We start from the raw sequence: 24,219 nt of genomic DNA, 5'->3' as shown, positions 1-24,219 counted from the left end.
ACAAGGACCTTGCAGCTCTGCAGGAGGGACTTGGGCTGCTGCGGTTCGGGCTGCTGGAGGAAACATGACCTTCAGCAATTTGTCTGCAAAACGACTCGGTGCAGAGCTGTGCTAGGGGCTGCCTTCACTGCAGATCTTTGCAGTGTGGCTGGTTAGCCGGTCTATGTCAGACGCTAGATGTCGCCTGCGGAAGAAGAGAAGAGCTTGCCTCTGTCAGAGAGATGGCCCCGGGCCAGCAAATTCGCTCTGTCAGCCTGTGCAGCGGCTGTGGCAGAACTAGGTACAACTCACCGTGATTTTCTGAGAGGGAAGGGGGTCAACATTTACTTACTTACAGGGGGGCCGGGGGAATTTCAGTCCCCGGGTGCCTCATGCCTTGGCGCTCTGGCTTGTCTGCTACAGCAAATCTGTTCGTTGTGATCGGCAATTCGTGACTTTTCGGTGATTTACGCCTGGCAAGTGTCTTTGCCATCGGACTGGCCGAAGGGAGGGGGTGTTTGAAGTTTAAATCCTTCCTTGCGTGACCAAAGGGCTGCAGTCATTAGCACGAGGCGGTCGTGACTAATTTAAACTGTGCTTGCTCGGTCTTCAGAAGACGAAGGAGGCAGGATGAGCTGTTGCCTAAATTAGTAGCTAGGGGATGTCTTTTGCAGGATTTTGCTTTGCTTAGTTAATTCACGTTTCGTCAGAGAAAACCCCAATCTTACGTTTCTGGTTACTGTGGAGATGGACAGTAAATTGCTTGCTGAACTGCTGGAAAGCAGCACTGTGTAGCTCTCCTTCGGGATCTGGAATTTATCTGGACTATTTCCCAGCATATTGTGTATAATCTCTACAAGCTCTTATGGGCAAATTTGTTGCTTGATCTAATGACTTTTAACTTAACAGTCTTTGCTGGTCTTTAAACACGAATACCAAAGGCGATGCACAAACAGAATCTAAAGCTGCTGATGCTTCGAGTGGTGACTGCACTCCCCTGAGTCTTGCTCTGGAAGGATCCTGTAGTTTGGTGTGTTGCAAAGGTATTGAACCAAAACCACCTCTTCTGGAGAAATGCTGGGGGAGTTCATCACTCAGTGGGATACTCCTGGCCTGAAACTGAAATTAGGGGCAGCAAATATATATCCACAATGTTTCAGGAGCAGCCCTGGTAACCTGAGATTGACATGGATCACTTTTCCTGGCCACCAGTTATTTTGCTGAGAGAAACAACAGGCTATGCATGGGGTTTGTGCCTGCATCAGAAAAGCAGCATGCTTTAGAGTGGTTTGCAGCATAGGTGCTCACCTGCACGTGTGAGGTTGTTCGTGACTGTGACATGGTGCTGCTGTTATGCTGGGCAGAATTGGAGAGGTGACACACTCAATGAAGAGATTTGACTGATCTTGATTCAGGAGAAACAACTGGAACAGAATTTATTGGAAACTGGATGTATTGCATAACAAATCCACAAAAACAGGCAAGGGAGAAAGACTTAGTGTTTGTCAGGAATGTGTTTTGGTTGCTCATGCCACTTTTGACAGATCTGGATGTGAATCTCCTGCTCTCTACAAATCCCATGTACTCCAGTTGGGTGTAGTCCCTGCTGCCTGCTAGTGCCTGCACAGCTCTCTTCACCACCTAGCAGTGTGCCTGTGGAGCAGATGTTACCAGGGTGGTAGACAGCCTCGCAGCTGCACTTGTATTGACAATCGTTCCCCACTCTTTCTTTTCAGTGACATTTCCCCTGGATCTCACAAAAACTCGACTGCAGGTCCAGGGTGAAGCTGCTGCTCACCGCAGCGGAGGTGCTGCTGGCCAGACAGTCCCTTATCGTGGCATGCTGCGCACCACGGCTGGCATTGTGCAAGAAGAAGGCTTACAAAAGCTCTGGCAAGGAGCCACACCAGCTGTCTACCGCCACATAGGTGATTCTCTTGCTTGTGATGGGACAAGTTTGGATCCTGCCTTCTGTGGCCAAGAGCCTTTTGGAGCAGGCTTGCCATATCATCTTGGACTTCAAATCTGTCTTCATAGACTTCTCAGCCTCCCCTGCAGTCCTGCTTTGAATATATGGGATGCTGTCTCAGTATTGTCTCTTCCTTCTCTTGCTTGCTCCTTCACGGCCTTACTCTGGCTTCTGGGAAAACAGAATATCATTTTCCTGTTGTTTTTGCAGAAAGATCTTCAGTGCAGGCAGACTAAACTTAAGAGTCCTCAGAACAATAAATAACTTTTATTTGAGGGAAGTGGGCATGGGCTGGGTAAAAAAAGATAAGGTTGCAAGTGCTAGGATGAAGTATTTTATTGTGGCTTGGCCACAGGTAATAGCTTTCTATGTTTTACTTGGAAATACTGTGGCAGCAGTAAACCTCAAAAGCACTTGTGGGAGGTTTCACACTTGGCACTAGCTGAGAGGAAAGCAGTGAGGTCTCACCTATTTGGCATGCAGGCATTAGCTGTGGCAGCCTCCCAGCAGATGTGTGGCTCAGCCAGAGAGATATTCTGATGCTAAAAAATTCTGGCTCTATATTGCTACCAGGCAGGCCCCTCACTTTCCCCATTTTGATCATGAATGTGGGAGTAGTGATCAGCTCAGCCAGGCAAGGTCTAGGGTGTTTTACAACCAATCTCTGGAAATCTCTATCACAGCCATGACCTCCAGACATAGCACATCCAAGAACTGTCTCCTGATTTTGTTTTCTGCAGTGTACTCTGGTGTCCGGATGGTTGTGTACGAACATCTCCGTGACTCTGTGCTTGGCAGAGCTGAGGATGACAGCTTTCCTCTCTGGTAATGTGGCATGTTTACACTTTTGCCTGTTTGGGGGTTGTCTATATTACAGGAGTCCTGCAGCCCTAAAAGCTGACTCATGCCTCACCTACCCTGAAGAGGGTAAATCTAAACTAGGGGTCCAACTCTTTCTTAAAACTGACAAAAGTGTTACTGGCTACTTTACCTGCAGTCACAATTACTACCTTAACTTTGGCTGTTAAGGAATAACCATTGACACTTGTTTCACCTGGGCCTTGCTGCTGTACTCTCAGCTTGAACACTGTGGTTTGTTAAGATTTTCAGCGCATTCTGGAATTTAATTTCTTTCCCTGTTTGGCAGGAAAGCTGTAGTTGGAGGCATGTCTGCAGGTGCCATTGGACAGTTTTTTGCCAGCCCAACTGATCTGGTAAAGGTGCAGATGCAGATGGAAGGAAGAAGGAAGCTGGAAGGAAAGCCATTACGGTCAGTTCCTCTTGAAGCTGGCAGTTTTTTTCCTGTCAGTTATTCCTCTTCGGTTTATGGTGTAGCTCTGTCTGTTTTCTCCCATCTCCCCAGCTCCTTCGAGCCCTTTTGGGAGAAGTGCAGTACCTGGGAGGCATGCAATGGTTCTGGGCAGTGGAGAAGGTGCAAGATTCTAGACTTCCTCCTTAGTCCATTTATAATTGCCTTCTTAGATTTATTGGTCCCAGCAGCCACAAACTCTCACCCAACCTACATGTCCATGTCAGTGTTCTGCTGGGAGGAAGGAAGGATGTTTTCTGAAGAATGAAAGCTGGAAGAAAGGATGGGGGAAATGGCTTGTGAAGGGAAGGAATGGGTCGCCTGCAGATGGCAGGGCTCAAGACCTTCCTGCAGGTACCAGAACATGCTGCTCTTTGTAACCAAACCCAAAGGCATCCTTTGGTGTCTCACATTTTTAGCACTAAAACGCAGCTGTGGGGTCAAAGGGTCATCCCTCATGATGCTGAGGGACATCGTTTAGTGATGAATTGGCACTACTGAGTTAACAGCTGGACCCAATGATCTTAAAGGTCTTTTCCAACCAAGACAATCCTATAGTTCTATAAAAGTCAAAGATGGCTCCAAAAATGGACCTGGAGAGCCAGATCCTTGTAGGTATACATTGCCTTTGCTATGTGAGAACTTGGAATATGCAAAGACTTTTCCATACCTGGGCTCTCTACTTGGTACTTGCACATTGGTTTCAGGTTTCAAGGAGTGCACCATGCATTTATGAAGATCTTGTCGGAAGGAGGAATACGGGGCCTTTGGGCTGGATGGGTTCCAAATGTCCAGAGAGCTGCCTTGGTGAATATGGGAGGTAAATTTAATAATCTGCTCTGCAGCACGCAGGGCCAAATCTAAGGAGAGGTCAGCTACTCCTCTGGTTTTTGTCTCTTTGTTATCTACACTGGGGACCTGTTTGCAACACACGGAAGGTGACTTCTGTCTTAAGTGTCTTCTACCTGTGGAAATCAAGTTGCTTAAAAAATAACAGTTTGTGCCTGAGCCTACAGGATGGTAATCTGGGAGCTGGGGCGGTCCCACAGGCAGCACAGCAGGGACCTCGCTAGCCACAACTTGTCTACCTGCTACCCAAGCAAGGTCAGCAAGGCAGAGCCAGCACAGGCAGCCAAGTTCCACCATGATGCAGAGCCTCAGGAACTGGAGGAGCAGAATAAGCCCAAGCAGGAGCACCTCCTATCCTCTGCAACCTTTCCCTTTTATACTGAGTGTGAGGTTTATGGCCTGGAACACACCTGTGAGGCAACTTGGGTCAGATGCCCTGGCTGACTCAAACCTGGTAACAGCCTGCAGCCCATGGCTGGCTTCTGGTTCTATCCTAGTGAAACCAGGACAGGTTAGTGAGTTGTTTTGCAGAATTTTCCATTTGGGATGCATTTTATCATTTGTAGGATAAATCAGGAGAAGGAAGTAGGGAAAAGGAACACATGCTTACATGTCTAACAACAAGACCTAGGTGCCACAATCATCATTGGAAACTGGGGGCAGAGTGCTAACTGTGTCAATGGGAGGAACTGCACTGGAAGCTTAGGTCTTGCCAAGCCTCCATCAGTAATGAAAAGCACAGATTCCATTACCTCCTGACAATGCTGTTTTTTCTCATTATCCTCTTTCTAGATCTGACCACTTATGACTCAGTGAAACACTTTTTGCTTCTGAACACACCACTTGTGGACAACAGCCTGACTCACAGTGTTGCCAGGTGCCGTATTCCAAATCACATCTTTTCCACTATGGAGCATTTCTGGCCTTCCTCTATGATCTGCCTCTCTGTACCAGCAGAAGTCTCTAGACTTTGGTCATGATACCGCTGATAAAATCTACCTTTGTAACTACTTGAGAATATCTTTGTACAAAAGACACAAAACAAAGGATGCAGCCCTTGATACAAAACTGCCATCACTATAAGTGCCTTGCTGATGCATTAGGCAACCTCACATATCTGTGAGAGCACAGGAGTTTCTACTTTTCCAGAACTGACACTATTTTATCTAACCTATTTTTAATTTTAGCAAAATGCAAGAATGAGCAATCTAAACTCTACAGAACAACCTCTTTCACTCCCTTAAATTAAGAAATCTGTTTTATATAAACAGTATAATAAATTGCCTGCAGGTCCCTTCTCAGAATTGGACAGAGAGTGAAGGAAGCACTACCAGCAAACTGCCTCCCAAATCAAGTCTGTGTTAAGCTATGATGTATTTACTCATGAATTTATGATACAGCATCCTGGCTTGTATCAGAAAGAGTATCAGAAAGGCCAGCAGAACTAGGGAAGTGCAGTTGACCTCCTGTACTTGGCACTGGTAGGGCCACATCTCAAATACTGTCTTCAGTTCTGGGCCCCTCATTACAAGAAGGGCATTAAGCTCTTGGAACATGACTAAAGGACAATGAGGCTGGTGAGGGGTCTGGAGAACAGGTCTTACAAGTACTGGCTGAGGGAACTGGGGGAAAGGAGGCACAGGGGGACACCTTCTATTTCCTACAACTACCTGAAAAGAGGTTGCAGCAACGTGGGGGTCAAGGTGAGGGCCAAGGAAAAATTTCTGCCCCCAAAGGGTTGTCAAGCACTGGAATAGGCTGCTCAGAGAAGTGGTGGAGTCACCATCCCTGAAGGTATTTAGGAGACATGTAAATGTGGGACTGAGGGACATGGTTTAGTGATTAACTGTCAGTACTGGTTTAATGGTTGGACTTCATGATTTTAAAGGTGTCTTCCACCCAAAACAATTCCATGATAACTGTTTTAATATATTATATACTATATAATAGAATTTCAGTTATGATGCTTCAATTACCATTATAAATCCTAGTTATCTTCAAGTATCTATCACTGTTGGCAGTTGCTGTTCTGGCCTGGTAGCTGCCATTCTGGGATCTCCAGCTGATGTGGTCAAGACCCGGATAATGAACCAGCCAAGAGACAAGCAGGGAAGGTAGGGACACATCAGAGACCAGTTTTTCAGAACACTTAAGTCTCAATGATTTCACTGGGCATGAACTGCTAAGTCTCTAATTTGCCTTTCATCTTTCTGATGATCATTTTATTGTTTCAGTTTTGCATGTCTGGGGAGGTTGTTGTGATGGGCACCTAAGCATGCCCAGTTGCATACTGGATTTCTGATGAGACTCCAGTGAGCTCACCAAAGTGCTCTTGCTTGTAGAGATTTTAACAGATACAGATTAATTTTCAGAGCAGGGAGGGGATAGCAGGTTTTTTAAATTGCACAGTTGTAATCTTAATATTATTTGTTCTCCTTGCACATTGCTAGAGGCCTGCTGTATAAGTCTTCCATGGACTGCTTGATTCAAAGTGTACAGGGTGAAGGGCTTATGTCTCTATACAAAGGCTTTATACCAACCTGGATGCGAATGGTGAGTGCCTTTTAACTCTCTAGTTGAACAATGTAGCATTAAAATGTAAGGAGTTCTCTCTGTGTCAACACTTTCCCAAAACTATTTGGGTCTCTTGAGTAATTGCAGTTAGCATAGTTGAATGCAGTGGATGACACAACCTCCTCCATGTTGCCTGTTGCATCTCTTTAATTTGGGAAATGCTGTCCTAATTAATTACTAGTGATTTTCCTTGCTTTTTTTTTAGTGTTTTAGGCTCCCTGCTTCTTCCCTTTATCAAACTCTCCATTGTTCCCCTCTTACTCCTAGCCTTGGACTCCCTTTGCATTCTTCATACTTTCATTCCTCCTTCTCTCCTGATCCTGTAATTACTATATTACTGCACCCTGTCTGGGCCTCACTTTTGCTCCTACTGTATTGAGGATGGTGCTTTCTCCTGCACACTCCTGGGGCGTTAAAGCAACATCTGTACGGTTAAGCCAAAGAAGCCTGGGAACTAGAATGTTAGTTTGGGCAAGGGACAATTCCCAGGAGTGAAGTTAAAAATTACTACTTTTTTTGTTCTTCTAAATCTGTAAGAATTTAACAGTGTGACTCTGCCAATGAGCTTCAAGGTCCTAACATTGTTTATTACCAGACTAAACACTATGATCAAAAGCAACAAATCTTCTCTAATTTAACTCAGCACAACAGTGGCCAGCAACTTCTGGTAAGAGCAATTACAGGAAGGTTCTGCTCAATCCCCTGAGCCAAAGCACATTCAGTATTGATGGGCTTTTTATGAGTTTACTACTTACAGTTTCCATGGAACATCAGCCAATGTAGATTTCCCAAAGGCTTGTGATTTTGGAAATGTTTAATGAGTGTTTCAGAGGATCAGGAAAAGCATCAACCAGGTTGGAAGAGATCTCCCAAGATCATCCAATCCAACCTAGCACTCAGCCCTAGCCACTCAACTAGACCACGGCACTAAATGCCTCATCCAGGCTTTTCTTGAACACCTCCAGGGACAGTGACTCCACTACCTCCTCCCTGGGCAGCCCATTCCAATGCCAATCACTCTCTCTGCCAACAACTTCCTCCTAACATCCAGCCTATATCTATTGCTCTAACAAAATAATAAATATTGAAAAAAAAGAGCATCTCAACTAAATGGGTGCAAAATACAGATTTTATACAATGAGAATTGTATAATTGTCTGATTAAGGTTTTAGAAGATACAAACCCCTTTTTATTCTTTTTAAACCATTCAGCCTGAAGTAGCCCCTAAAGATGAAACTTTTATGAAAAATTTCAGGTCAAACATTATGTATTGGCAAACTGAAAAATAAAAGGTTTAGGTGTCCTTGTGAAAAACTGAATAGCTCTAACCATATGCAACACTATGATTGTTTTATTTAATGAAAAACATGACACTGATCTAAAGAGTAAATTTTTTTTCTCCACAAGGGTGGTGAGGCACTGGAACAGGTTGCCCAGAGTTGTGGAGGCTCCAACCCTGGAAGTGTTCAAAGCCAGGTTGGATGGGGCCTTCAGCAACCTGGTCTAGCAGGAGGTGTCCCTGCCTATGGCAGGGGTTTGGAACTAGATCATATTTAAGATCCCTTCCCACCCAAACCATGGCTCTATGATTTTCAAGAGACAGCTAAATCTAATGGGTTTAATCATTGGACCACTTCTGTGTTTATTTGTCCCCACAGGCTTCTTGGTCAATGGTGTTCTGGCTTACATATGAACAGATCAGAAGGATCTATGGAGTGAGTTCTTTTTAAAATCATGAAACCACTTCAAAACAAAGAAAAAATGGAAGACTGAATTCTCATTCCACAAGGCATCCCAATCCCAATCCTGAAGACTGGGAGTAGGATCACATGTATAGGTTGCTGCCCCTAATCCAGTCCTTAGTGGTTAGGAGCAACTATGACTTAAGGATCCTATTTGCTTGTCAAACTGCTGTATGAAATTTTTCTACAGGATAAAATTGTCACAGTAACACTTTATCTGGCAGCCAGCATCAGCTTTCTGTAACAGTAAACAGAGGTAAAAAACCCCCAATATTTACCAAACAAGTAGAATGCAATACTGTTCACTTGTCTGACAACAGCGATAGTTCATCTTGTAAAGGAAAAGAGCAGGTTGACAACCCATCACTGAACGTCTTCCATGGCTAAGCAGTCCATAAAATTAGATGAGAAGTTTTGGTTTTATTACATTTACATACATGTGGACTACCTCTTGTTAGTTTGCTGTCTCAGCAAACCAAGGTTGTGGTGCTAGGACCAAAAAAAGATTAAAGCAGTTTACCCAGTTTCAAATTTGTTTTGCACAAAAGGTGGAAGTGTTTGTGTTCCTCCTAGGTCCCAGAGACCACCTGACCTGCACTCAACCATCTGAATAACATCCATGAATGAAATGCAGTCCTGTACCCAGGGAATCAAAAGTCTAGTTTTTGCTCTGTCTCTCTTTAGGGCTTTACAATACACATGGTGTCCATAGAACTAAGTTAAACTACTCGTCCTGTAACAATCACAATGCTGACATGACAGACTGAGTCATTAAGGTACCACTTTTTCATGGAAATACAGACAGTGCCCACTTTCAGTCTAGGTGGAAGTCTAATTTTTTTCTTCAATACCACAAAATGTTTGCATAGGAATGATTTCTGGTTTTTAAACCTAAAGCTTTCCAGATTTTATAGGATAGGGGACTGCTGCTGTTTGTCACTAAGCTTATCTTTGGCAATCAGGAAGCAAAAATGCAAGATGAAAGCAATGATAACGTAGACAGAACTAAGCTGTTTTGATTTAGCAGTGTCTCATAATGAAATAGTTGTACAAGATGTAGCACTCTGAGTAAGTAAGATTTCTTCTAGACTAGCATGCAGCTAGAATCTTCAGTGAGTTAGTTTCTGATTAAATACACTTTGGGCATCTCTTGGCTTGCACTTACACTTTTTGATTGTATGGTAGATCTTTTGTGGCTGCACGCATTTGGGTGTGTGATTCTAGCCTGGGAAGGAAAATATTCTCACCATTATTAGGTGGTAATACTGCTATTTTTCTAGTTATCAGCCTGAGAAACTAATCCAGTTGTTTCCTTCTTGCACACCATCACCAGCAAATATAAACCAGCAGTCAAAGCTGCTTCCTCAGTTACACCCTGAGTAGCCCTGCCTACAGTCCTGTTACAAAGATAACTCTGGTGATGGATATGCAAGAGTACTGAATCTACTGAGGTTTTAAAAATGTACTTTTAGAAGTCTTTTAGTAAAAAACGTTTTTAATCTAAATTCAGCTCTTCATGAAACACATGTGCTGGTTCCTAGTCTTTCTCTCCTATCAGGTAGTGCTGAGAGAGTTCAGGTTGTTCAGCCTCAAGAAGGCTGCAGGAACACCTTCTTGCTGCCTTTCAATGCTTAAAAGGAGCTTAAGAGAAAGATGGACATAATCTTTTTAGCAAGGGCTTGTTGTGACAGGAAAAGAGGTGATGTTTTAAAAATAAGCCAGAGGAGATTTAGAAGGAAGAAATCTTTTAGAGTGAGGGTGGTGAAACACTGGCACAGGTTGCCCAGAGAAGTGGTAGATGTCTCATCCCTGGAAACATTCCAAGTCAGTTTGTCTGGGGCTTTGAGAAATCTAACTGAAGATGCTGCAGGGAATTTGGACTAGATGACCTCTAAAGGTCCCTTCCAACCCAAACCATTCTATGATTTCATGTTTAAAAATAAATAAATAATGTGAATAAGAAACCTTGTGGTCGTTTCCTGCATTACTTCTTAGTGGTTTCTAATTCATTTTTTTTCAAACATAAGTTTCTACCTGGTGAAGTGCTTGGCCATGTTTATTTAGAATTACCAACTTCAGTTTCAGAAGCCAAGAATTATCCTTAGAGTGGCACTGTAGTTCCTGGGCTGGAGTGCTGTGTGCAGTTCTGGAGCCCCTAACACAAGAAGAACATCAAACTGTTGGAGTGAGCCCAGAGGAAGGCCATGAAGATGATCAGAGGGCTGAAGCACCTCTGCTTTGAGGACAGGCTCAAGAGTTGGTGCTCTCCAGCCTGGAGAAGACTTGGAGGAGACCTTATAGTAGCCTTCCAGTATCTGAAGGGGGCCTACAGGAATGCTGGGGGGGACTATTGACAAGGTCTTGTAATGACAGGATGAGGAGTAAGGGGTTTAAACTGGAAGAGGGGAGATTCAAACTAGATAACATCTTTAGAGTGAGGGTGGTGAGACACTGGCACAGGTTGCCCAGGGAGGTTGTGGCTGCTCCCTCCCTGGAGGTGTTCAAGGCCAGGTTGGATGAGGCCTTGAGCAACCTGTTCTAGTGGGAGGTGTCCCTGCCTATAGCAGAGGGTTGGAACTGAATGATCTTTGAGGTCTCTTCCAACCTAAACCATTCCATAATTCTCTGATTCCATGACTCTATTGTGACCTTAGAAAAGTTCAGTGAAATCCTGGGCCTTCTCCTTCCTCACATGTCCACTTCTAATGATTGTCCCTAAAGGCTGTAAGGCAGCACCATCAGAATATCAAAGGTCTGCCTGGGAAAAAGGATGTGCAACCAGGGAGCCATCACATGCCTGCACAACTAACAGATGAAATGGATCAGTGCAAGAGTGGACTACCTCATTTTTCACAGAATGCAGGGTCTCAAAACTTCCCAAGGTGCCAGAGTTGCATCAGTGCACTGCTTGTGGACAGAGGCTTCAGTAAATCTAGCTACTCGTGCTAAGGAAGTCACGCTTTGCGCTAGTCAAAGCAAAACAAGCTTCAATTCAACCTTATTAATGCGACCACAACATTCATTCTTATATGCTAACAGCAAGCTATTTTAATTTCAAACACTAAGCAAGCCGCCACTTGCCGGAGACAGATGTCTCATGCCACGGGACAGCCGCAGACGAAGGTACAGATCGAATGGTGACAGCCGCGGGACGGCCCCCACCTCAACTTGCGGCAAAGTCTCGCTGCTGGGGTGAGGGGCTGACCTTCTGCGCCTAGCTTGCTCCTCAGGCGCCCAAACTTGAATTGGATCTTGGCTGTAACGAAACTGGAGACCACCCGCTGCCTGCGGCCGATTCCCGCTGCCTGCGGCCGATTCCCGCCGCTCAACCGCTCACCCACCGCCGCCCCGAGCTGCCGCCCTCACACTGCCGCCTGACGCTAGCCAATAGGCCCCAAGCCCTGTTCGTTCGACCCGCCCCTGTAGCCTGCTCTGGCCAATGGCAGCTAAGCGCGCTCGAAGAGCACTCCTGCCCTCACCCCGGCCCTTCCTCGGCCGCACAGCCGGTGTCGAGCGCTCCATCCCGGGCGAGGGCAGCTCCAGCCAGCTCTGCGGCTCAAGCCTGCCCCGATCGCAACCCTCTTCTTTGTACCTACTCCTATCAGTCTCGATTTAGCAGGAGCGGCCCGGGGAGTACTGCTCCGCGCCGCCCTTCCCGTTCACCCTTCATCCCGCCCGGGATCAAAGCGGGCTCGACGCCCCGGGCAGCCGCGGCGATGGGTCACGTGGGCAGGGCACTCGGCATGAGGCCGGGGCGGGAGGGGGGCGGTGCCTGCGCCTCGCGGAGCGGCCGTTGGGGCTCGCGCGGCGGCGGTTCGCACCTCGCAGACGGCAGCGCCGAGCCGGCAGGATGAGCGCCGGGACGGGGCCGCTGCGCCCGGGCGCCAGCCTGGCCCTGCGGGTCTGCGCCGTTGGCCTGCGCCCCGAGGTGCCCGTCCTGTGTCTCTGGGGGCTGCAGGGTGAGCGCAGTGCTGACTATGTACAGCTCCGCCGTGTGATCCAGGTGGTGGTGCGGCAGCACCTGGCAACTGCTTCAGGTCCCAGCAGGCGAGTGGCCAGTGGGGTTGAGCTGCGCGTTGGAGACCTAGGCCTGGTGGAGGTGACTGGACACTGGTACCGCTGCTGTGTGGTGAGTCGTCGTGGCCAGCAGTACCGTGTGTTCCTGCTCGATGAGGGCTGCACAGTTGTCACGTCTGCCTGTTACCTGGTGCAGGGCTTCAAGGAGCTTTTCAGTCTGCCCCCAGAGGTGCTGGGTTTTGTAGTGGCTGATGTGCTGCCTGCTGGAGGTTCCAGGCTGGGAACCTATGAGAATGTACCAGTCTCCACCTGGACAGTAGAAGCTATGGAGTTCCTCAGCTGCCTGCATGGCAAGGAGGTGTCTGGTCTGGTGCGGGAGGTGGTGATGCCCCAGCTCATAGTGCTTCAGCTACCCCAGCTTGTGACACAGATGCATCACCTGGGCCTGGCCAGGCAGGTCACTCCCAGTTGGTTCTGCCAGGTTCTCAGGCGCTGCCTGTCTTATGGCCACTTAGGGAATCAGCTCAAACTGCAGCATTTAGCACATTGCCATGTAACATTTGGAGTGACACAGCTTGTTAGTGTTTTGTCCTCATATCAGCCTGTCACACCTGCCTTGGATTACTTCTACCCACAGCTTCAGGTGGGTGTGAAGGAACCTGTTCTAGTGACCCATGTTTCTGACCCACACCACATCTACTGTCAGTTGCAGATCCTGTCCCAGGAGATACACCGTCTCTCTGATACTATGTGCCACATTTATGATCAGTGGGAACAAGACTTATTGCCTGAAGTGGGCTTACCCTGTGCTGCCCGTGGCATGGATGGCCAGTGGTACCGTGCACTCCTGCTGGAGCTTATTGCTGGGGAGCAGGACCAGCAAATGGCTCTAGTTATTTTTGTGGACTATGGCAGGAAGGAGGCTGTGACCAGAGCTAACTTGCGTCACTTGACCGCTGAGTGTTTTCGCATGCCTGTGGTGACATACGCATGTGCTCTTCAGGGTATCTCAGATGGGGGTCATGGCTGGTCCCCGTCTCAGATTGATGAGCTGAAAGCATTGCTGCTGGGCAAAGGAGTGAGCGCAGTCATCAATGCATTTAACTCCTTTGAGCATCTCTATTATGTTAATTTATATGGGGAAAATGGCATCAACTTGAACCATCTTTTTGGGGTGCAGGCATGCTGCTTAGTGAGCCAAACTGAAGTTGGGGAGCAGCTGAAAGAGTTCACAGCCAAAGAACTGGAATTGCCACCAGGAGTACATCCTGTTGCTTTAATTCACAAAGGTTTGACCTCTGTTCCTGTAGTTGGTGTCCATCTGAAGTTGGATGTGTTCTATAATGTGCAGGTCTCTCATGTCCAAGACCCATCTGAGTTCTGGCTGCAGCTCCATGAGCACTGCCAGCTCTTCAGGAAGCTGAAGCAGAACATGTGGAATTTTTACTCTCATACCACAAAGTTGGATGGTCCTGGGTGGGGTCTGCAAGTGGGATCCCTTTGTTGTGCTCATGGGAAAGATGGTGCCTTTTATCGAGCAGTGATTACCAGAGTACTGGACAACGGGGTAGAAATACAGCTGATGGACAGAGGCAATGTGGAAACTGTAGAGCGGTGTGCAGTGAAGGAGCTGCTGCCTTGCTTCAGGGAACTACCTGCTTTAGCTCTCAAGTGTTGTTTGGCAGGTGTCTCCCCTTTGGGAGGGAGCTGGAGTGAATCATCTGTGTCTGCCTTCAGAAAGATTGTACTGGACAAGGGACTAAAGGTTCGTTTTTTGAATATGTGGGGTGACAAATACAAGGTTGAAATTTTTGACCAGTCTCAATTAGAGGAGAAAAGTCTAAGTAAACTCATGGCCCAGGGAGGATATGCTGAATACCAGAGGTGTGAAATACTTGAAATTCCTCAGCAATCACCTGATGAGGCTGTGAGCCAGGCTTCTGCCCCAGCATGTGCTGGGGAGGAATACCAAATAAATGCAGAAAGGAAGCCGACAGAAGAATCTGATCTAAAGGGAAGTGATAGAGCGCTTAATCCTGAGGTGGCTGTGATGGTCAGAGAGACCCCTGTGAAAGGTGTTCACAATTCTAAAAAGAGTCAGTCTGTTTCTGTTCAGAAGCATGGTGGCAAGGAAAATATGCATGCCTCTTTGAGACAGGCTTATACAGAAATGAAACCTACCTCCTCTTACGGAGGTCAGTTAGAAGTGGGAAGTACAGTTAATGTGGTTGTGTCATATGTTGAAAATCCAAGTTACTTTTGGTGCCAGTTAAGTAGAAATAACCATGACCTAGAGTTATTAATGAAGGAAATTCAGGAGTATTGCAAAAATTCATCCCACCCACATGTTTGGCCAAATTCTGTATGCTTAGCCCAGTATTCAGAGGATGAAAAATGGTACAGGGCTTTAATAATTGGTGAAGTCCCTTCTGCAGAAAAAGTAGAAGTCATGTATGTTGACTATGGCAACAGAGAGCTGGTCTCCCTGACAAACCTCCGCTCAACTAACAATGACTTTCTTAGGTTAGAAGCTCAGGCTTTCAGGTGTAGCCTTTACAACATAATCCAAGCAAATGATGAGGATCCGTTTGCTTGGAGCGAGGAAGCGATTCAGGCTTTTCAGGAGTTTGTTGATGCATCATCTTGTCATGTTGAAATGAAATGTACAATATTTGCCTTGGCTTCGATAAACAATAAGGAACTATTTAACATTGTAGACTTAAGGACACCTTTTCAGAGTGCTTGCCAGTTTTTGACTGAGAGAGGTGTGGCAAAGCAGTTGTCTCCTCAGAAGTGTCTGATACCCTCCTTTCAGCTTCATTCTTATTATTATTCTATGCATGATATCAAAATTGGAGGGGAGGAAGATGTTTATATTACGCATGTTGAAGATCCGTGGACATTTTACTGCCAACTTGAAAGACATGCAGATGTCTTAGCACAGCTTGCTGATAACATCAGTCACCTCTCTGAAACAGTGACCAACTTAAATCCCTTGAAAACGCTTGGGAGCTTGTGTCTAGCAAAGTACACTGACAATGCGTGGTACAGGGGAGTAATTACAAAAACAAGCCCTAAAATGGAAGTGTACTTTGTGGATTTTGGGAATACAGAGACAATAGAGAATGATCACTTGCTTCCTTTACCCAGTGATGCTTGTGATATCTTGTTTTTGCCAATGCAAGCCATAAAGTGCTCCTTACCTGATACAGCCCATGTTCCCAAAGAAGCTATGACATGGTTTAAAGACGCTATCTTAGAAAGGCAATTAAAAGCAGTAGTAGTAGGAAGGGAATCCGATGGCAAACTGTTGATGGAGTTATACGATGGCAGTACTCGGATTACTGCAAAACTGAAGGAGGAGTTAAGGCTAATAAACAACACAGCACCGTGTAGGCATGTAGAAAATGAAACTTTGTACTCTGGAAATAAAGATGTGAATGAGACAAATGAACCTGCAGAGTCTCCTTTAAATGCAGGTAGTCTCCTTGAAAGCAAAAAAAGCACATCTGCCCTAGGAGGAGGTGACACTAACGAAAGGCACTTCAGAGGTGATGCAGACTTTTTCCAGCCTACTGGGAAAGGAGATCTGGCAGCTGGATTACCAGAATCTGATGAAATGCTTAGCCGTAAGACGGATGATTTTTTGTTAGAGTCTCTGCTCTCTGTCCAGGTGGATACACAGCCAGATATTAAACCTGATGCTCAAGATGGGTGCATAACGATTGAAAATGGTTCTGATCTAGTGCAGCAGAAGATAGTGCCAGCTCTTAAAGTGTTAGTGTATGTGTCTCATGTAAATGATCCACTGGATTTTTACGTTCAGCTGGGAAGTGATGAGGATCAGCTTAACAGCATTTCAGAACGCTTAAACAATAGGACACAAACAAAGAAGTCTCGTGGAAAGTCTTTTCAAGCAGGGGACTTAATCAGTGCTGTTTATCCAGGAGACAGTCTGTGGTATCGAGCTGTAGTAAAAGAGAAGACTTCTGACAATTCATTAAGTATACAATACATTGATTATGGTAATACTTCAGTAATTGATGCTAGTAAAGTGCACAGACTCCCCGAAGAGTTGTCATCTATTCCTGCACTAAGCATTCACTGCTGCCTGGGCGGACTTAAACAGAGACAAAATGACTGGGCAGAGAAAGCAGTGCTTTACTTCACCAGGAGAACAAGAGAAGTTCTGCTAACATGTGAATTTGTAGAGAAAGTTGAAGATAAATGGGTAGTCATTCTCAGCGACTCTCAAGGTATAATAACAGTGGATTTAGCTGATGAAAATCTTGCAAGTAGGGAAAGTACTTGTTCGAGAGAGATACTCGAGAGAGAAGAGAATGGTGACATAACTGTGTGTGAGCCTTTGCCTCCTCAGGCACAGAATGAAATTTCTTGTGTAAGTGATTGTAAAACATTTATCTGGAAGCTTCCAGCAGCAGGCCAGACTCTAGAAGTTTATGTCACAGTGGCAGATGGTCCAGAATACTTTTGGAGTCAGAGTGCTGATACAGAAGAAATGAAGTATATAGAGGAAAAAATAGAGGAAGCTGAAAACCTTGGACTAAACTGTTTGAACGATTGTGTATCTTGTATTAAAAGTGGTGATATTTGTCTAGTAAAATACAGTGAAGATGGAAAATTCTACAGAGCTAAAATCATCAGCATGAAAGGTGACAGTGTAGTTGTTAGACACGTGGATTATGGAAGTGAGGAAGCTGTTAACGTCACCATGGTCAAAGAAATTCCACGTGAATTGCTCAAAGTACCTAATCAAGCATTTGCTTGTTGTCTGTCAGGTTTCAGTTCCTCAGAGGGCTCATGGCTTAGTGAAGCAAAACAAAAGTTTCATGATATGACCAAAGATCTCTTACTAGAAGCTGAAGTAATAGAAACATGGGAAGATAAAGCTTCCGAAATCCCTCTGTCTGTTGTCAAGCTGGAAGGCTCTGGCAAGAATATTAATGAAGAGATGAAGTCTTTTTGGAAGCCCTATAGTGGATCTGGTGACAGTGCTTTCTCAAATCCTGTGGACCTCTTAAAGGAAAACAGACGTTCAGACAGTGATGTGGCTCTTTGTCTCAAAAAAGAAATGGCTGACATTTGTTCCTTAGCTCAAGAAGAAAGTGAAAGTGCTTTCCTTTGTTCCGAACCTTTCCTGGGCGTGACTTCAGAGTCTTTAAATACCATAGAAGCAAATACATCAGTGGGAACTGTTGAGTGTATGTCTGGGAAGGCTGAGGATGGATGTGAAACAGCTGAGCATCAAAGTAGCTTTGGTGAAGAGATGTCTGAAGAAGACAGCAGTAACAATGCATTAGTAGAACCATTGGGAATCTGTAGTCTTCATATTTTGGGGAGTGAGATGGAAGCTGCAGAACAAGAATTATCTGAAGTGCTGTTTCAAGAGGCTGCTGAGCTGAAAGCAGAACTCCCAGACAGTGCTTCTGCAAGCAGGCTTTTCCTGGGAAACAAACAAGAACCACAAAGATCACCAGTGCTCCAAGTACAGTCTTCAAGCAATGAATCAGGGCCATTAGTAGAACTGGATCAATTACAAATGTACCCTTCGTATGATGATCTGAAAGAGCTCATAGTGGAGCTAGACACACTTCCACTGCAGTCCTCCTGTGATGAGGAAACAAAGGAAACTCTGGGAACAGAGTCACTTGAAACACAGACAGCTCTGGGCGGTGAAACAAGAGGAGAATTGTCCAGACAGGAATTGTTTGATTTGCAAGTTGTGAATGAGCAGGTGGAGGAGTTGGAAGCTCTGAAATTTGAAATCTTACCATTACTTAGTGAGAGAGAGAACTCGTTGCCTCCAGTTAGTGATGGAGAGAAGACAGTAGAGCTGATTCCATCTGATGTTCATCTTTCTTTGGAAGAAAAGGAAGAGAATATGGAAGTGAATTTGCCTATAATTCATAAAGCGGAAGCTACAGAAAAAGATTGGATGGAAGGAGAGTCTCCTTCCTTAAAGCTGTCTTCATCTGGTGATAGACATGACAAAAAAATGGGCCTGAAGACTCATGACATGCTGTCAGTGCTAGGTGCTGAAATTGAGCAGCTTCTGCAACTGATGCTACCTGATGCGCAGCCATCTCAGGAAGATGGGGAGGAGGATTCAATAGGGTTGAAACACACTGCACTGCAAAGTTCAAACAGTGGAAGTCACTTTTCATTTCTTACCAAAGACTTAACCAATCAGAGACTTGTTTGCACTGTAAAACCAGGTGACTCCAAAACTGAGAAATGTAAGGAGTGGCTGAAGAAAGAGGACTGTTATGTGGAAGAAAGGATGAAACAAGACTTGACTGAGTCATTTACAGAATGTGGAGATACATCTGTGCAGTCTTCAGACTGTAAGCCTGGGAATGAAGAAGTGGAAAAAAGGCAAAACGAAAACTTGGCTGACTGCAGTGCAGGTAAAGATTTTGGGTTTTAAGGTTTTAAGTAACCAAAAGATTGTGCACAGTCAAGCATAAGAATACTGTTCCTGTGAAAACCTAATTTGTATTCCCTGAGAAGTTACTGTAGTAATGTCAGTGTGCTTTGATGTACAGTGTCCCATGGAATAATGGGACAGTCTAAAAGCAAATAATCTGTGAGAAGTTAATGATTTTATGATTGGAAATGTATTTCCAAACATTAAATATGTTTTTGAGACTGTTTAGGATGACAAAGCTTTAACTTAATGACTATTTAAGTAAAAGTAGTTTGGAGAGAGGCAGGGCAATGCGGGAGCAGGGTTGGGAGGTTGTGTTTGTATATTTGCTTCCTCCTTCACTGATATACCATCATTTTTGTAGAACACAGTGAGTATACTTGTAACCTGAAGGGCTTTTCTGTTGGTTCCGAATGCGTGGTGTGGACCTCTCTAAAGTGGTGCAAGGCTTGCATTTTGGAGGTATCTGAAGAAGGTACCAGGGTAAGTATGGTTTGAATACTCTTTCTCCATTCTTAAGATCTGGTCCTTCTTTAGTCTTCCTCTAAACTTTGAGTATTTTACAGAAGTCTATTGTAAACAGTGTGCCCAGGTGGCCAAGAGAGCCAGTGGCATCCTGACCTGCATCAGGAATGGTGCGGCCAGCAGGAGCAGGGAGGTCATTCTGCCCCTGTACTCTGCACTGCTTAGACCACACCTTGAGTCCTGTGTTCAGTTCTGGGCCCCCCAGTTTAGGAGGGACATTGAGATGCTTGAGCGTGTCCAGAGAAGGGCAACGAGGCTGGGGAGAGGCCTTGAGCACAGCCCTACGAGGAGAGGCTGAGGGAGCTGGGATTGGTTAGCCTGGAGAAGAGGAGGCTCAGGGGAGACCTTATTGCTGTCTACAACTACCTGAGGGGAGGTTGTAGCCAGGAGGAGGTTGCTCTCTTCTCTCAAGTGGCCAGCACCAGAACAAGAGGACACAGCCTCAGGCTGTGCCAGGGGAAATTTAGGCTTGAGGTGAGGAGAAAGTTCTTCCCTGAGAGAGTCATTGGACACTGGAATGGGCTGCCCGGGGAGGTGGTGGAGTCACCATCCCTGGAGCTGTTCAAGGCAGGATTGGACGTGGCACTTGGTGCCATGGTCTAGGCTTGAGCTCTGTGGTAAAGGGTTGGACTTGATGATCTATGAGGTCTCTTCCAACCTTGGTGATACTGTGAAAATACAAGACTTGTAAAGGGTGAATTTGGAATTCCAGGCTATAGAGAACCAGCAGTGTCTCAAGCTTGAGTAGATGATCTATGTTAACAATTTCTATTCCCATGAATTGAGAGGGAAGGCTGAAGGATCTGGCTCCCATTTGAGATAGGGACTCATGTGTGGTTGTGTCAGGCCTGGAAATTCTGCTATAGAACTGTGCTATCATTAAACACTCATGAAATTTGGCACTATTTTACAGATGTTTTGAAGAATTGGTGCTCGAACAGTAGAAATTTAGAGAAACTTAAATTATACTGTAATTAATAATGAACATACAACTAGTCCTACTTCAGTGAAATATGTCATAATGGTTGGTGAAAATCAAGTTTAACCATAGATTACGAGCTAACAGGCTGTCTTTTTCTACTACCATTTAAGTCGTGTTCCAGTTCAGGGGGATTGTGTGTGGATATGTACATCATACCTACATAAAATGGCCTTTAAGTTGTAATTTAAGATTGGAAATCCAAAAGGTCATTTAGTAAAAGCAACTTTTTGGAAGACTGGTTGCTTGAGTTGATATCAGCCTTCTGTTTTACTAGTAGGCACTGAAACTAAATTCAGCTATGTTTGGACAAGTGTTAGTGCTAGGTATGCAGTGGTATCCCTATTCATCAATTTCCACCCAGTTCTGATCTAGTGAGTGTTTTCCAGCCTTTCTCTCAATATAATTGGCTTAGAAGCCCAGGAGAGAATAGAGCAGATTTGGTAGCAATATTCAGCTTCATTAGAGGTAAACTTGCTTTTTCTTATAGCATCAGTCAGGGTTGGAAGGAGCCACAAGTATCATCTAGTTCCAGCCCCCCCTGCTATGGGCAGGGACACCCTACCTAGATCAGACTGGCCAGAGCCTCATCCAGCCTGGCCTTAAACACCTCCAGGCATGGGGCCTCATCCACCTCCCTGGGCAACCCATTCCAGGTTCTCACCACTCTCATGCTCAAGAACTTCCTCCTCACATCCACTTTGAACCTACCCACCTCCAGCTTTGCTCCACTCCCCCTAGTCCTGTCACTACCTGATATCCTAAAGTCCCTCCCCAGCTTTTTTTGTAGGCCTCCTTCAGATACTGGAAGGCCACAATAAGGTTACTTTGGAGCCTCCTCTTCTGCAGACTGAGCAGCCCCAACTCTTTCAGTCTGTCCTCATAGGAGAGGTGCTCCAGCCCTCTGAGCATCCTTCATTCTTGCAAGAAGATTCAGGCTGAAAAACTTTTCAAAGGCAGGAACTCTTTGATTCTGTGTCTGTATGTTTCACTTGCCAAGTGTCTTCTCAGAATCCACTGCCATGCTAGACATGATTTGGCTTTGTCTTTACAGGTCTTGAACCTCTCCAGTGGCAGTGAGGAGATTGTTGACCCTGAAAATGTCTGGAATGGCATTCCTGACTGGGCTTGCAGCTCATCTGAGGTATGGTGGTGTGGTAGTGGACTAGACAGGTCCAGCCTGGCCTGTACTGGTATTTAGAAAAGGTTCTCTTAGTTTAGTTTTGATTCTTTCTGTGTTGCCATGAGAATAGAAAGGCAAAGTAGCACTAACCTAAATCTGTGAATCTCTACAGTATAACTGATAGAAATCTATAGAATTTATGAAAACTGTTTCTATAATGAAAATGTCACACCTGAGGACTGTGAATTGAGTCTTGGAATAGATTAATGAGGAGCTTGATGGAAGAAACGTTGCTGGAAGACTGCTATTAATCAAGAGCTGTAGATAATGCTGATATGTGGCTTTTGACAGGTCATGCCAGCAGGGCGTGTAACTGACAGGTAAATCATAGATCACAAAAGGCAATGCTGTTGAGTACTTAGGAAATTATAGTAAGCCTTTTATCAGTGTTTTTCATTCACTGGTATTTCATGAAGAAATCATGGCTGGAACCCCAAACTTGGGCTGTCAGGTGTGCTACTGATGATGATAACTGACAATGAATTTCCAGTTCATTCCACACATGCAATTTTTGCATAAAAGCAAAAAGTGGGCAGAAGACTACTGTAAGGAGTTCTGGAACAGAAAACAGGTGGAAAAGCCTAGAAGTACTGATGTGAAAAATTAGTCTAGTATTAAAGGGAGCACTTCAGTGGCAAACTAGCCTGGCATCAGTGACAGCTTCCTAACAGAATGCACTTCTGTTTAGACAACAACCCCTTCAACAGAAGACTTGCAGTCTGTATCAGAAGTGTTGCCATTTCAAGGTAAGACTACTATAAACTTCCCAAAGAGGTTGTATATTCAGTGTTTGCATGCTTTCTGGTTTTCTAGAAAATGCTTTATTTTAGAAAACACAGTGGAGACACTTTTTTAGGAACTTATGTATTCTATGGAGACTTTCAAGGCCTGTCTGGATGTGTTTCTCTGTGATCTGTGTTAGATAGTATTGCCTTACTCTGGCAGGGGGATTGGACTCGATGATCTCCTTGGGTCCCTTCCAACCCCTAACATCCTGTGATCCTGTAATACTGCTGTAGTTTTCTTAGAGGTTTTAGTCTATGTACTGTTAGTGTAATGGTGAATGCATTGCTGAAAGCTACTACTGTCTTGATTGGAGATCAATTTATTCAGTCTAGTGGATTGAGCATCTTGGAGAAGCTGTGGGTTATTAAAGTTACAGATTTTGGTAGTGTTTTGAGTATTGGCCACCAGTAGGCTACTCTTGCTTCTGTTTCTGGATCAAAGTGAGCAACTGCTAGGTAGATCTAAGCATTGTAGCCTGGGTCTGAATGTCCCAATTCCTTGGTATCCTTTCAGCTGTTGCAAGGATAGTTTGTGAATAGTGCACATACATCTTTATTGCTACTTAAAATGAAGTGTTACTGGCAAACAGCTATTCTGTGTACCCAAGAAAATAGAGTAAGTTATTTCCCATTATATACTATTCCTGTAATCTGTGGAATCATAGAGCTGTTTGGGTTGAAAGTGACATTTTTGAAGTATTAAAGCAGGATCAACTAGATCAGGTTGCTTAGGAGCTTCCTTTCAGGTCTAGAATCTGTCCAAGGATGGTGATTCCAGAACCTATGTGCAACTTGTTCTGCATTTGACCGGTGGCTTCTTGATTGAGACTGAACCAAGCTTAAGGACAGATAGCATTTATACTTTCAGTGATTGGTTATTATTTCAGTATACCTGTACTGAAAGTTGACTAGTTTATGGGTAACAAATAATGAAGCCTGCAACTGAGATCTAGTTACCTGTTAGGCAAAGAAGCAGTTAAAACAATGTTGAACCTACAAATCCTCTTTCAATTGCATCACTGAAATGTAGGGTTGTTAGGGTTATTCTTGCTCTTTCTGTTTTTGCTGTTTTTAGTCTTTACCACTTTGAGGGTTTTTTTGGGTGTTTTCCTCCTCTTTTGGGAAACTTGTCTACTGTCTGTGTTCTTGAATATTTTGCATGGTACTAGCATCTGCACTCTCTCAGGCAACAGCACAGAAAATGTGAGCTAAGATCAGGCAGCCACATGGTGCAGAACTGGATCCTCCTGCACCTGTGGGCCACTGCTTGTAAAGGCAGTTCTGAGTAGAAGATACCAAATTGACAACAGTGGTAACCCCACTGAGGGATTGGAGCGATTTGAACTCACGACTGAAATCTGGGAGGATTGCTTGCTTCATCTTGGGCAGCTGTTTTATCAACCACCTTATCCCTATAGAGTAACTTTTTGTAATTGTAGTCTTTTAATACAATTCACTATTTGGTGACGTTTAATCAGAAACCTTGTAGAGCTATGACTGTATTTATGTAAGTTCATGGGAACATTCTATTGGGTCTTATCTGTTTTTATTCTCTGCAGAAATACAAACTGTCTGCAGTTCAGATTTAGCTGAAGATCCTGACATCCTCCAACATTCCTGAAAACAAGGAACAATACAGACAAAGTTGAAGTGTTTGGGTTTTTTTCTCTAAGAAAAGTCACTGCTTCCAGTGGGGCTTGGGGAAGGATTTTTTTTGTGTGTAGAGGAACACAGTTGCCTTGGGTTGAAATCCTGTACTTGGTGCCATTACAAAGTAGTGGGAGAAGCTGGAATAAAGCTTTGGTTGGCATATGCTGATTAGTGTTTTGTCAATTACTCGTGTTCTTTCACACTGGATGC

The 24,219-nt window shown here is 44.8% G+C and overlaps 2 protein-coding genes across 3 annotated transcripts; both read left to right on the top strand.

The window, feature by feature from the left end:
• The first annotated feature begins 28 nt into the window (after positions 1 to 28).
• On the top strand, positions 29 to 10,386 carry SLC25A27 (solute carrier family 25 member 27). Its single transcript, XM_064145767.1, has 9 exons — positions 29 to 280; positions 1,716 to 1,907; positions 2,689 to 2,773; positions 3,096 to 3,218; positions 3,965 to 4,077; positions 4,899 to 4,983; positions 6,128 to 6,220; positions 6,557 to 6,659; positions 8,339 to 10,386. The coding sequence occupies exons 1-9, from the start codon at positions 178 to 180 to the stop codon at positions 8,408 to 8,410; spliced, it is 969 nt and encodes a 322-aa protein (XP_064001837.1). The 5' UTR covers positions 29 to 177; the 3' UTR covers positions 8,411 to 10,386.
• A 1,825-nt stretch (positions 10,387 to 12,211) lies between these two features.
• TDRD6 (tudor domain containing 6) lies at positions 12,212 to 24,177 on the top strand. 2 transcript variants are annotated; one of them, XM_064145761.1, is made up of 6 exons: positions 12,212 to 12,551; positions 13,146 to 18,867; positions 19,252 to 19,370; positions 21,446 to 21,535; positions 22,263 to 22,320; positions 23,919 to 24,177. In XM_064145761.1, the coding sequence occupies exons 1-6, from the start codon at positions 12,273 to 12,275 to the stop codon at positions 23,978 to 23,980; spliced, it is 6,330 nt and encodes a 2,109-aa protein (XP_064001831.1). In that variant the 5' UTR covers positions 12,212 to 12,272; the 3' UTR covers positions 23,981 to 24,177. The 2 variants fall into 2 exon arrangements, with proteins under 2 accessions (XP_064001831.1, XP_064001830.1); XM_064145760.1 differs by having other exon boundaries at positions 12,230 to 18,867.
• The last annotated feature ends 42 nt before the right edge of the window (positions 24,178 to 24,219 follow it).

The sequence above is a fragment of the Pogoniulus pusillus genome, chromosome 7, assembly GCF_015220805.1.
Source record: "Pogoniulus pusillus isolate bPogPus1 chromosome 7, bPogPus1.pri, whole genome shotgun sequence".
In the NCBI taxonomy this organism is placed as follows: domain Eukaryota; kingdom Metazoa; phylum Chordata; class Aves; order Piciformes; family Lybiidae; genus Pogoniulus; species Pogoniulus pusillus.
Note: the sequence above shows the minus strand (reverse complement) of the source record. Positions and strands in the feature narration are given on the sequence as shown.